The sequence below is a fragment of the Triticum dicoccoides genome, chromosome 3B, assembly GCF_002162155.2.
Source record: "Triticum dicoccoides isolate Atlit2015 ecotype Zavitan chromosome 3B, WEW_v2.0, whole genome shotgun sequence".
Lineage (NCBI taxonomy): Eukaryota > Viridiplantae > Streptophyta > Magnoliopsida > Poales > Poaceae > Triticum > Triticum dicoccoides.
The window spans coordinates 62,250,549-62,263,335 of NC_041385.1; the positions used below are offsets into that span (position 1 = coordinate 62,250,549).

At 44.6% G+C, this 12,787-nt stretch overlaps 1 protein-coding gene across 1 annotated transcript; it reads left to right on the forward strand.

The window, feature by feature from the left end:
- The first annotated feature begins 9,359 nt into the window (after positions 1 to 9,359).
- On the forward strand, positions 9,360 to 12,594 carry LOC119280777. The gene is made up of 4 exons (XM_037561507.1): positions 9,360 to 10,028; positions 10,144 to 10,432; positions 12,223 to 12,284; positions 12,373 to 12,594. Exons 1-3 carry the CDS (start codon positions 9,360 to 9,362, stop codon positions 12,240 to 12,242), a joined length of 978 nt encoding a protein of 325 aa, XP_037417404.1. The 3' UTR covers positions 12,243 to 12,284; positions 12,373 to 12,594.
- Positions 12,595 to 12,787: the final 193 nt, after the last annotated feature.

Below are 12,787 nucleotides of genomic sequence, written 5' to 3' on the forward strand. Positions count from 1 at the left end.
CCCAACAATCGCCCCACAACTGCAAGTGTCGCACCCGACCGCAACTGCATGTCCCCCAACATGGTTGCAACTCGAGTTTTGTTTTGTCAGAGTGGGCGCCGCGAGAGGGGCCGGGCAAGTTGCAAGCCCGACAATAGCCCCGCAACTGCAAGTGCCGCACTCGACCGCAACTGCATGTCCCCGAACATGGTTGCAACTCGACTTTTGTTTTGTCAGAATGGACGCCGGGAGAGCGGGCGGGCCACTTGCAAGCCCGACAACAGCCCCGCAACTGCAAGTGCCGCACCCGACGGCAATTGCATGTCTTTTAACCCGGTCGGAATTAGACTTTTTTGTTCTTTTGGAGAGGGCATCGGGAGAGGAGGCGGGCGAGTCAAATGACACGTGTACTCATAGTGACACACATACGTACATATGTGACTAGATGACACATGCGTAGACATGATAATCACGTATAGTACACTCTACAGACCCATATCCATCCATTTGCATGCACATGCATCTGTACGTGGGCATAGCTCTTTTCTTTTTGAGCAAAACGGGGGCATATCCATCACCGTACTTCCGTGACCGCCGAAGAAAAAGAAAGAAAAGGGCCCGGCCTAATGACAACAGAAAAAGTGAGCAGCCCGGCCCAAAAAAACAAACAAACAAACAAGTAAAATGAAATAAGCCCAAGTGCTAAGCCATTTCAACCCAGCAGAAATAGAGCTTCCCCTCTCGTTAGGGTTTCTCTACTCTCGGCAATGGCGGCGTCCTTCCCGTAGAGATCTTACCTACCCTACCCTTCCAAACCACCGGCGATCGCTCGGCCTCCTCGGGGGTCTCGGCTTCGGTGGGGATTGAGTAACGGAGTTAGGGATCATACCGCTCGCGGATCAAACAACCTCGGGCAAGAGAATTATGGAGGAGACTGCGTCAAGTTCAGGCACGGCCAATTCTGATCTGGAAGCAATGATGGCAGAGCTGGGGTTGAAAGAGGATGAACTCCAGGATGTGGTGGTGGATGAAGGCGATCTGCCGGAGGAGGCAACTCGTTGGATGGCGATTGCTAGGGTTCACACTGAAAAACCCTATAGCCAGTATTGGTTCTATAGGAATATGAGAGTGGCCTGGGACTTGGCACTGGAGGTGAAGATCAGACCGCTCGAGGAGAATCTCTACTCGATGCAATTTTCATGTCTCGGTGATTGGGGAAGAGTGATGGAGGAGGGACCATGGTCCTTTAAGGGGAAGGCAGTGGTAATGGCTCCGTATGATGGGTTCACGAAGCCTACCCTTATTGAGTTAAACAAAATTGAAATATGGATACAAATTCATGATCTTCCTGATGGTTTCTTCCCCAAAGTTAAGGCCTTATTAGCAATGGTGGGCGAATTCATATTTGCTGAACCGAAATCACAAGACTTTGAAGGGAATTTTGTCCGTGTTCGTGTAAGGATTGATGTAACCAAGCCTCTCAAGAATGTTGTTTTACTTGTGATCAGGAAGAAGGACACAATGGAACGGGTAATCTTTAGGGTGAAATATGAGAGGTTACCTTATTGGTGTGCTGTATGTGGCAATTTGGGACATCTGTTTAAGGAGTGTGGAGATGGGATCCATCCTCCCAATGCGCTGGTATTTAAGGATCTCAAGGCAAGCTGGTTCAGAGGACCGGGCAGAGGGCCTAGAGAAGGAAGTGAATCTAGGGGAGGCCGTGGCAGGGGGCGTAACGGAAGAGGAGGAGGCCGTGTTAGCATGCAGGTCAACCCCTTCAGCAGCCAGGAACATGAAGATAAAGAATTCTCAGGGAAGGATGTCCCCATGCAGGATGCAAAACAGAACATGAAGAGATGGGCAGTAGTGGCAGTAGATCCGAAGAAAGTCCAGAAGGATCCAACCAAAGCGGGTACTGCAATGCCTTTGATGCTTCTCCCTCCGGAGTTACCTTCTAGTCCTCCGCCTAAACAGGAACAGAAGAGGAATAAGCCAAGTCCAACTGCGAGTGAAGGTGGTACGGGGAAGAATCCAGTCCTCAACAAAAACTCTGATGCGCGTGTGGTGGGCCTCCCAGGGGGGGTCGCGCCTAGCGCAATGAGTCTGCTTGTATGGAACTGTCATGGGGCTGGCAAACCCGCGACAGTTCGTGAGCTTCGTGACTTCACGAGGCAACTTGCCCCCTCTATAGTTTGCACTCTTGAAACCCAAATAGAGGGATCTCGTGTTGAGAATATGGTTGGTACTTTAGGTTTCAATAAAAGTTTTGCTGTTGGAAGCTTTGGTAGGAGCGGAGGATTAGGCATTTTCTAGAATGAGGAAATAAAGCTTGAGATTATTGGTTATGCTGAGTATCATATCGATGTGATGGTTGATGAATTAACATCCACAAAAACTCGTATTACCTTTGTATATGGGGAAGCTCAAGTCCCTCAACAATACAAAACATGGGACATGCTCCGAGGAATTGCAGGAACAGGAAACAATCCTTGGATGGTGATAGGGGATTTTAACGAGGTCTTGCATGGACACGAACATGACGGAATTGGTAGCAGAAGCCAGGCGCAAATGGATGGATTCCGTGATGCACTTGATACATGTGGTCTTTCTGACATTGGTTACACAGGGACTGACTGGACATTTGAGAAAAAAGTTGCTGGAGGTACGTTCACGATAGTGAGATAAGACAGGTGTGTAGCAAATCCAGAGTGGGCGCTTTCCTACCCATCAGCTACACTAGAGCACAAAGCAACAGCGAGCTCAGATCACGTAGCATTGCACCTATGTTTTGATGGTTTGCATGCATGCAGTGGGACCCCAAAGCCATTTAAATATGAGGTGTGCTGGGAGCGGGATCAATCATTGCCACCGGTGATCAGGGAAGGATGGGAGAAAACAAATGGCGACTCACTGCCGGCGGTTCGCGCCAAGCTACAGGGCCTGTCGGCCGACTTGTCGCATTGGGAACGCACACATTTTGGCAGTGTCCGTCAGGAGATAGCTCGTTTAAAAAATGAATTAAAGATTCTGCGGGAGATCCCAGGAAGAACTGAACCGAGCCGAGAGGAAACTAAAGTAGCTGACCGTCTAGTCGAGCTGTTCTATCGGGAGGAGATCCTCTGGCGGAAACGAGCGAGTTGAATGGCTGGCCCACGGCGACAAAACACTTATTTTTTCCACTTGCGAGCAAGTCGTCGGCGATGGAAAAAACCAAATAAAATCGCTTCAGCTGCCAGATGGGAGTTTGACAGAAGATACAAGTGAGATGGAGGGGCTAGCTACAAACTTCTACAGGAACCTGTATACATCAGAGGGTGTAACCAACATTGATCAGGTTCTCCAAACTGTGCCCGTCAAAGTAACCCAAGCGGTGAACGATTTGTTGAACGCTCCTTATTCACATGAGGAGGTCAAGGTGGCTCTTTTTCAGATGTTCCCGACTAAGGCACCGGGGTCTGACGGTTTCCCGGCCCACTTCTTTCAACGTCACCGGGACGTTTGTGGACAGGAGGTAACGATTGCGGTCCTTCGTATAATTGATGGCACTGAGTCGGCTGAGTGCATAAATGAAACATTGCTGGTGCTAATCCCGAAGGTAAAAAACCCATCTTCTTTAGCACAGTTCAGGCCCATATCCCTCTGCAATGTTTTATATAAAATTGCGTCCAAGGTCATATCCAACAGATTGAAGGTGGTACTACCTGATATTATCTCAGAGGAACAATCAGCCTTTGTCCCCGGCAGACTCATCTCAGATAACATAATAGATGCTTATGAATGCTTACATTTTATGAAGAGGAATAAAGCTGCCGGAAACAGGTACTATGCGCTGAAACTAGATATGATGAAAGCCTATGACAGAGTTGAATGGGATTATCTACAAGCTGTAATGATGAAGCTCGATTTCACAGAAAGATGGGTGGACATTGTTATGGGACTGGTGAGGACAGTCAAATTTTCTGTGTTATTTAATGGTAAGAAGTTAGAGGAGTTCCAACCTTCACGTGGAATACGTCAGGGAGACCCAATTTCCCCATATTTATTCTTGATAGCAGCGGAGGGCCTTTTGTGCCTTTTAAAATCTATCGATGAGTCATCAAACTTGAATGGGATACAGGTAGCTAACACAGCTCCGCCTGTAAACCATTTACTTTTTGCAGATGACAACCTGCTGTTTTTCAAGGCTAATTCTAATGGGGCTAATGAGGTCAACCAGGTGTTGAACCCTTATTGTCAAGCATCGGGACAACGGATAAACAATGAGAAGTCGTCAATATTTTTTAGTAAGGGTTGTCCTGATAGTGTGAGACAGGAGATAAAAACCTTGCTGCATGTTCCAAATGAGGCTTTGAGTGCTAAGTATCTTGGGATGCCAACAGAAGTAGGGGCTTCAAAGAATGAGGCTTTCAAATATTCAAAGGATTATTTATGGAGCAAAGTTCAAGGATGGATTGAGAAAACTTTATCATCGGCAGGTAAAGAAGTGTTAGTCAAATCAGTTGCCCAAGCAATACCAATTTACTCTATGTCCTGTTTCAAGTTGCCTAGAGGATTGTGTGAGCATTTGAATATGTTAATCCGTAAATTTTGGCGGGGCAGCAAGGATGGCCATCGAAAGCCAAATTGGGTGTCATGGGAATCAATGATCCATCCTAAAAGTATGGGTGGTTTGGGCTTTAAAGACTTTGAGTTATTTAACCTGGCATTACTAGCAAAGCAAGCTTGGAGGATTCTTCAATCTCCAAATTCTCTGAGTGCAAGAATTATCAAGAGTGTCTATTTTCCAAATAATTGAATTCTTGATGCAGACTTGGGGAGCCATCCGAGCCAAATTTGGCGTGCGATCATTGAGGGACGTGATTTGCTGAAACAAGGCCTAATAAGGAGAATAGGCAATGGAGAGAACACTAATATCTGGTCGGACAACTGGATCCCGAGGAAGGAAATGTTGAGACCATATGGAAGTTGCCAGAACAACCCGCCGACTCTTGTATCAGACCTTATTGATCAAACATCAGCAGTTTGGGACATGCACGGATTACAGGAAATCCACCTCCCTATTGATATTCCAGCTATAATAAACATACCTTTGTGTACTACAAACTTACAGGATACATGGGCTTGGTTTTTCGAGAAAAAACGGTTGTTTTTCAGAAAGATCAGCATACAGAATGCTGCTGGACAAGAAGTACATAAGGGAAGCTTGGATCGATGGCACTGCAGGTTCCTCGAGCAGTGATCGTGATGCGGACTCTTGGAAAATGCTTTGGAAAACATCTGTCCCGGGAAAGATTCGTATGTTTCTATGGAGACTTGCTAAACACTCCTTGCCTACAGAAAATGTCCGTGCTCATAGGAAGATGGCGACATCCAGTACTTGTGGTTTGTGTGGTGCAGAGGACTCATGGAGGCACTCCTTGCTCGAGTGTTCGATGTCTAGATGCATATGGGCCATGGTAGACGGAGAACTGGCAGAACACTTATGTGAAACCACGGAGCCTAGCGCGAAACAATGGTTGTTTTCGATGATCGACACGCTATCTCATGCAGCGTTTGTTCGCCTAGCAGTCACCTTATGGGCTACTTGGTGGGTTCGTCGCAAGGCAATCCACGAGGCAATTTACCAGAGTCCCTCTTCGACACATCAGTTTATTGCCAGGTATTTGGCTGACCTGGAGCTTCTGCCGAAGAAATTGGAGAGAGCTACCCGACAGCCCAGAGGAGGACCTATTCGTCCAAAGGCACCACCAACGGGATTCTCAAAGATTCATGTTGATGTTGCAGTTTCCAAACTACATACCCGGGGAGCAGCAGCTGCTGTGTGTAGGGACAGCTCAGGTAACTATGTTGGAAGTTCTGCGCTCGTTATACATGGAATAACAGACCCGGCAGTCTTGGAGACAATTGCATGTCGAGAAGATCTTATGCTACAAAATTTTGTGCTAGCTTCTGACTCCAAACAGGTGGTGGATGACATCAAGAAATCAAGCCAAGGAGCTCATGGAGCTATAATTACTGAGATTAGACAATGTTTATTACTTTTTAATTGTAATATAACTTTTGAAGGCAGATCCGCGAATATGGATGCCGATAGGTTAGCCAAGTTTGCTCAATCCTTAGATCAGGGGCGTCACGTCTGGTTTGGCGCACCCCATGATCCGTTTTGTATCCCACACCATGTGGACTTTGAGTAATAAAACTTGGCTTAACCCCTAAAAAAAGCAGAAATAGAGCTAGTTAACAGGCATAATCTATATGTGATGATGTTAGCCGACTGAGACTTCGCGGAGTCTCAGTCGACTGAGACGTAGATAGACCCTTTTATTTTCTCTTAATCTAGTAAAAAACATCTAATTTTGGTTGTCCTCTAAGCTGCCATGCTAGTCGAGCCGGTCCATTTGTGTTTCTGGATAGGCCTTACTTTTTGGGCTAACCCATGAAGCAACTGGTCTGCAGTAGTGTGATTCGTGGGCTCAATTCTCCACTCGACCAAATGCAGAGAACAAAGATTCTCAAATAAAAACCCGTAAAAAAAATTCTCAAATAGGAAAACTCTACTCTAGCATATTTTGCGGCTAAAAATATATTTGAAAAACACTTACATATGAATAAAAAATGGTCGTCAAATATATGTTTTAATTAATCACAATTTATAAGTTCTTCCATGAGGATCCATACAGTAGCTATCCATATGTCCATGCACAACATATACATCCATTCCCTGCAAAAAAGAGATATATATCCATTTATTTGTTACTATAATTAAAGCATTAATAAAACATTTAATTCATACTTAAAATTAGCTAGGCGGGTACACCAATGTACTTACGGGTCTATATATAAACAACACAACAAATCACAAATAACAACACAGAGAAAAGAAGAGCTGTAGGTACGTTAGGTGTGGTTAGCCTCCTCCTGTACTGTACATCGATCATGGTGATGCTGAAGAAGAACACGAGCGCCCTGTGCTGCTTCGTGGCCGCCCTCATGGTGGTCATGGCTGCCATCCTTCTCTCCTCATGCGACGCCTGCAAAGATGTTAATCACTTAAAATTTCTATCTAATTTGCAAAGTCGCCGTCGAGATTAGATGATGAAGCAATTTTCTATCTTTACTTTTTTTCATCGTTTGTTTCTTTACACCCATATGCAGATGGATGAGCCCCATTCTTTTCCCCTGCCAGCTTCGTGCTACTCAGAACACTTTCCAAACTGCACCGACGAGCGGTGCAAGAAGTTCTGCGGTGGCGATGACATGTCGCCGGTCCCTGGGGCCTTTTGCAACAACGACAACAACTGTTGTTGTCCCATTTAGTTAATTATAAGCGTCGTTGAAGTGATCCAAGAAGAAATGTAGATGCCAATAATATAAGCAAGATATCAGACCTTTTATAATCTTTGTAAACCAGCTTTTCCGGCAATTTCTGTAGTAACGATTTTATCATTGTATGTCTCATTGGTTCGTGTACGTCGAGACAAATCAAAAGTAATGAAGCTTGATAAAAAAAGGTTGATACCTGCGTGTTTACAGCATAAGCACAAACAAGTTTTTCGTTTATCGACTAGATGGACATGAGTATGTGAGGAAGTACTCTTGGATTTTTTAAGTTCACCCAAATGCAAGTCTCTCTACACTTCCAATACACATTTGTTAACGACATTCCTATTTAGCCCCACATTAATTTCATCAAGGATTGACAAAAACCTACATTAATTTAGCCCCATAATAGTACACCCAGGAGCAAATGCTCCTGGTGCGAACAGTAAAAAAAACTGATTTTTTTCTGTGCCATACTTCACAAAATTTTTTTGTGCATGCAGAATTTGAGAACATTTTGCAAATCCATGAACATTTTTTGACATCTAGGAACATACTTAAAATCATGAATAATTTTCAAAGCCACATTTATTGAAATCCAGTAACAATTTTTAAAATTCATGAATATTTTTTGGAACCTGGATTTTTTTCTAACTATCAAGCATGCAGGTCAAATCAATAGGCCCCATTTTCTAGCACAAAGATCCTCACTTGCCTTTTAAACTGTACTATATATCTGACATGGTTAATTTATGATTTCATTCATCTAAGAAATATGGATAGATATCGGAAATCCCTTTTGGAGCTCGGGCTCCAGTGAGGCCTCCAGATTCAGATTTGAAATTTCATTGAAATTCGTATTTTTACATCTCAAAAAATTCTGAAAAAAATCACAGATATACATGAAGGCATAATACACATGTGTGTAAATTTTTAGTTCAAAATACATTGAAATGAGGGCTGTGCAAAAAAGACAAATATGGGGTTGTTTAACACATGATACTATTCATCCTCCCAGGCCATGGATTTGTCTTTTTTGTACAGGTCGCAACTCAAGGTATTTCATCATGAATTTTTACACACATGTGAGTTACATCCTTACATACACGCATATTTTTTTTCAGAATTTTTTGAACCATAAAAGTTTGAATTTGAATTTTTTAAAAATAAAGGCCTCCATGGAGCTCGGCCTCCAAAACGCCTTTCTCTCCGCATATTTGCTAGGAAAATAATGTATCACCATAACTTTCAAATTAAATCGCGAGCCAAGATAAAATTAAATTGTGCATGGCTCAAACAAGTTCCATAAACTTTTCATTAAAGTTCGGGCAAGCTGCTTATAAACTTTTACGGTTCCAAATATATTTTATAGCAAAGTTCTTTAATATTTTTAACAAAGTACAAACCCACCATTCAGAAAGTTTTTCAACTCCTGATTATGTTTATTTAGTAGTCCCTCCGTCCTAAAATAAATGTCTTGACCTTAGTAAGACTTTATACTAAAGTTAGTACAAAGTTGAGACACTTATTTTGGGACGGAGGGAGTACCTTACAATGAAAATGAGAAGTTCTTCACTGTTTCCAGCAAAGTTCGTCACTGAAAACACCGATGAGATTCTAGAAAACCATATTTCAATTTCAGTTAACAAATATGTGTTAAAATTCATCCAAGACTGATCTTGTTCTAAAGATCTTGGCTTGATGAGTTCAAATATATACAAAGTTTCAAAAGAAAAAAAAATTGATTTTAAAGATGGGAACCATCTAAACTGTCAAAAGAAAACTAAAAGTAATGAAGTTTGAGGAGAGGGGAACGATAATGTAGGCATGCATGTGTTGTGTGAGAAGGAAAAGGGAGAAAGGGGCCATGCACACCAAAGGGCTCCGATGAGTTAGGAAACGCTATATTCGGTATCCGAGAGTCCCATGGTTTGTGGCACGGCGCAGCGCAACGCCCGGGGCGTATCGCCACGCGCGGCAGCCGTCGTCCCCATCGGCAACCCTCCCTAACCGCGGACGCGCGTGAGGCCGCGACAGCGTCACGCCGGGCCGAGGCGCGCATGGAGCTGTTCGAGCGCGCCAAGACGGTGCGGCTGCGGAGCCACCAAAACAAGTACATGTACGCCGACGAGGACGAGTCCCACGTCCTGCAGGACCGCAACGCCGCGTCCCCGAACGCGCGGTGGACCGTGGAGCTGGTGCCGAACGCGCCGGGCGTCATCCGCCTCCGCAGCCGCTACGGCCGCTACCTCACCGCCTCCAACGAGCCCATCCTCATGGGCGTCACCGGACGCAAGGTGATCCAGACGCTGCCCCACCGCCTCGACTCTTCCGTTGAGTGGGTCCCAGTCGGCGAAGGCAGGCACGCTCGCCTCCAGACTCGTTACGGCAACTTCCTCCGCGCCAACGGCGGCCTCCCGCCGTTGCGCAACACCGTCACCCATGACGTCCCCCACCACCGCCATGCCGGCTGGGTCGTCTGGTGCATCGAGATCGTGCAGGTGCTCGTGCAACCGCCTCAATGCTCCGACCCCATCACCACCGCCTACTCTCCTCCTCTACCTTACAAACCACACTCTCGCTCGCCCTCGCCCTCGCCCGCGCCCTTGCCGACGGGAGCGCTCAGGCCTCCTGCGCCGCACCACCGTATGGCGACTCCATTGACAGTGCAGCCCCCGCCACCTCCCCCCGGCTCCCTAGCGCCCCCTGTCGGATTTTCAAGGCTCGAGGTCCGTACGCCCACCTGTTCCACGACGAGTCCAACAACCCAATATAATGGTGGGTCACCGACTTACGCTTTTGTTATTTTTGGTTCTCCATCGTCGTGTTTGCGGACGCATGCAGTCGGCGGACTCCTTCTCGGTGCCGGTGCACAAGGTGGAGGGGCGGCACATCCACTACCATGTTGCGGATGACAGCGGTTATGTGCGTGAGGGAGATGAGGGGCACTCGTTCCTATTCAACGGGACAAGCCTTGGGGAGCTGCTGGAGAGACTGCAGGAGGAGACGGGGCTCAAGGACGTGATCATCTGCTCCCGCAACCCGATCACAAGCAAGTTGATGCCGCTCCGCCTGCAGCTCCCACCCAACAACAGCGCCATGCACGTCGTGCTCGTGCGCAAGTCCTCAAAAGGTATGACAGAGGATTTTCCACCATACACGGGACCTCCTGTGCATGCATACATGCATATGTTTTTTATTCTTGCTTTGTGGGTCCATTGTCTCATCTATAGTGTTTTTTTCTATCCTCTAGCATGTGCTATTCTTTAGTCATTGAGTTTAATTCAAACAAATAGATGCCTAATATATTTTGAAATAATTTTTTCTTTTACTTTCTGTTTACACAAATGTGTTTTTTCAGCAAGATCTTACCAAAAATCAATAATGTTTTATTCGGTTCCGCATAAATAATCTTATTGTTTCAGTATGGCTAGCCATGTTCCGTAGTGTATCATAATGTTACACTGTTTACCTAACTGTTTCATCGTGTTAGTGTGTTCTGAATTGTTTCATACGGTATGTAAAAGTTAGCAACTAAGAGTAGTTCATATCCAGTTTCATTTGGGGGCATCGTGTTCCAAAGTGTACCATCGTGTTTCACCATGTTTCAAAATATGAATTTTAAAACTTGTTGAAATATAGTCAAAAGTGGTCTCGTTTTAAAGTCATCGTCATCATAAACACAAATATGCAAATGGATCATAAAATGAACACCCGGTTGAGAAGATAAAACGTAATACTAGCATGGGATGGTGGAGCATAGCTAGAACAGTAGTGAGAGAAGAATCTGACTAACTATAAGCAGTAGTCAATGAATGCATGTGGATCTTCAAGAAAATTAATGGCCTACATGCACGGGATACATGCCTTTCTCCAAAAGGTACACATATATGGACATGCTTTCTTTTATTATTACTAGGTAATTGCTAGGTTTATGGCCCCCAGGAGGATTGTGATAAAATCTGATTCCTCCATGAGATCAGAACAATAAGATCAAGTGCTTCAGGACCGTGGCTCCTCTCAGGCTATGAGAACACCTGATTGTTAGTGCGGAAGATAAGAATAAATTGGTTAGTGATGTTCTGTTGCATGATTTTAACCTTAATGGCCGTGCTTTCACATGGACAAACGCAACAATCTATACGGTTCTCTACAAGATTGATCGCATGTTGGCCTCTCTGGAGTGGCATGATCTCTTCCCGGACAGTTTTCTCCAAGGAATTTCCTCGACCGCATCCGACCACTGCCCATTGCTTCTCGCCACAGTTCACAAAGTTGTTGGGTGTCGCAGATTACGTTTTGAATTTTGTTGGTTATCCAGGGAAATGTGGACTCCTTGGCGCGGTCAAATCCAGCCCTCTGTGCTATTTCTAACCCGCTGATCAGTCTATGTCATATCCAGCCCTCTGTGCTATTTCTATCCCACTGATCAGACTATGTCTGCAAGATCAGTTTCATCACAGACAAAACTCTTCAAATCTGGAGTGCCAAAATCTTTGGTAATATTAAAGAAAAATTGTCTGGGCGACTGGATCAAGTGAAAGACAGTTGCACTCTCCATTTCTCTGAGACATGGCTTCAAGAGAATTAAAAAGGAAGCTGCTCGGACTTTATTCAGTGGATGGAATGATGGCTCCTCAAAGATCTAGAATCACATATTTGGAGGCAGGGGACGCCAACCTCAACTTATAGAAAATCTGATGAGTTTGATGCTAGCATATAAACTATTTTGAAAGGATAAAAAAGTTGACTCACATTTGATCTTTATATTTTTTTATGTACTTCTAAATACTTTGGACGAGGACGGAATTATTTTTCCAAAAAATAGCCATTCTCCACATTATTGACTGCGCTATGATCCTTATACAATATACAGACTGTCACCCTCTAATACAGTTTTCTTTCGTGTTGAATCATTTTCAGTGGCAAGATCTTTTTCATAAAATTCATGGTCCACAAGCTTTGGATGATGTGTACGGCAGAAGGTAAAGCAAACTGCAAGATTGTGTATGTGTTTTCTATATTGTACCTTCTGTTTTTGCTAATTACGAAAATTCACTGTTCTTTTTTCAGTTACAGGGAGCTTCTTGTAAAGTGTTTTTTTTATCTGGGCATGTTGACCATTTCATTATCGTGGGCTAGATCTGGGCAGTGTAGGTGAAGAGCCGTGAAACCGTGTATAAATTTATTTCTCAGATTTTTGGTTTCGTTCTTCGAAGTCTGAGTGACATAGAGATGTTTCTGCACAATCTTTTTACATGTCACATGATATAGAATTTCACGTCAATGATTCATCGTTCCAACCATGCAATGTCGTGGGCGGGTGTAACCGAGCAAAAGTGGCACTATACATGTCTACCACCTCTGGTGTTAATGTGTAGTATTGACCCCAGGACGTCCACCAAACACACCGTGAATGTCACAACACATACGCCATGTGGGTGGAACGACAGGTGTTACAAAACAATTGCACAAAAGAATTACAATA

Coding starts and splice junctions, on each gene's coding strand:
- LOC119280777 (XM_037561507.1), top strand. CDS start 9,360: ATGGAGCTGTTCGAGCGCGCCAAGACGGTGCGGCTGCGGAGCCACCAA. Junction 10,029..10,143: donor TCGGATTTTCAAGGCTCGAG/GTCCGTACGCCC, acceptor GGACGCATGCAG/TCGGCGGACTCCTTCTCGGT. Junction 10,433..12,222: donor CGTGCGCAAGTCCTCAAAAG/GTATGACAGAGG, acceptor AATCATTTTCAG/TGGCAAGATCTTTTTCATAA.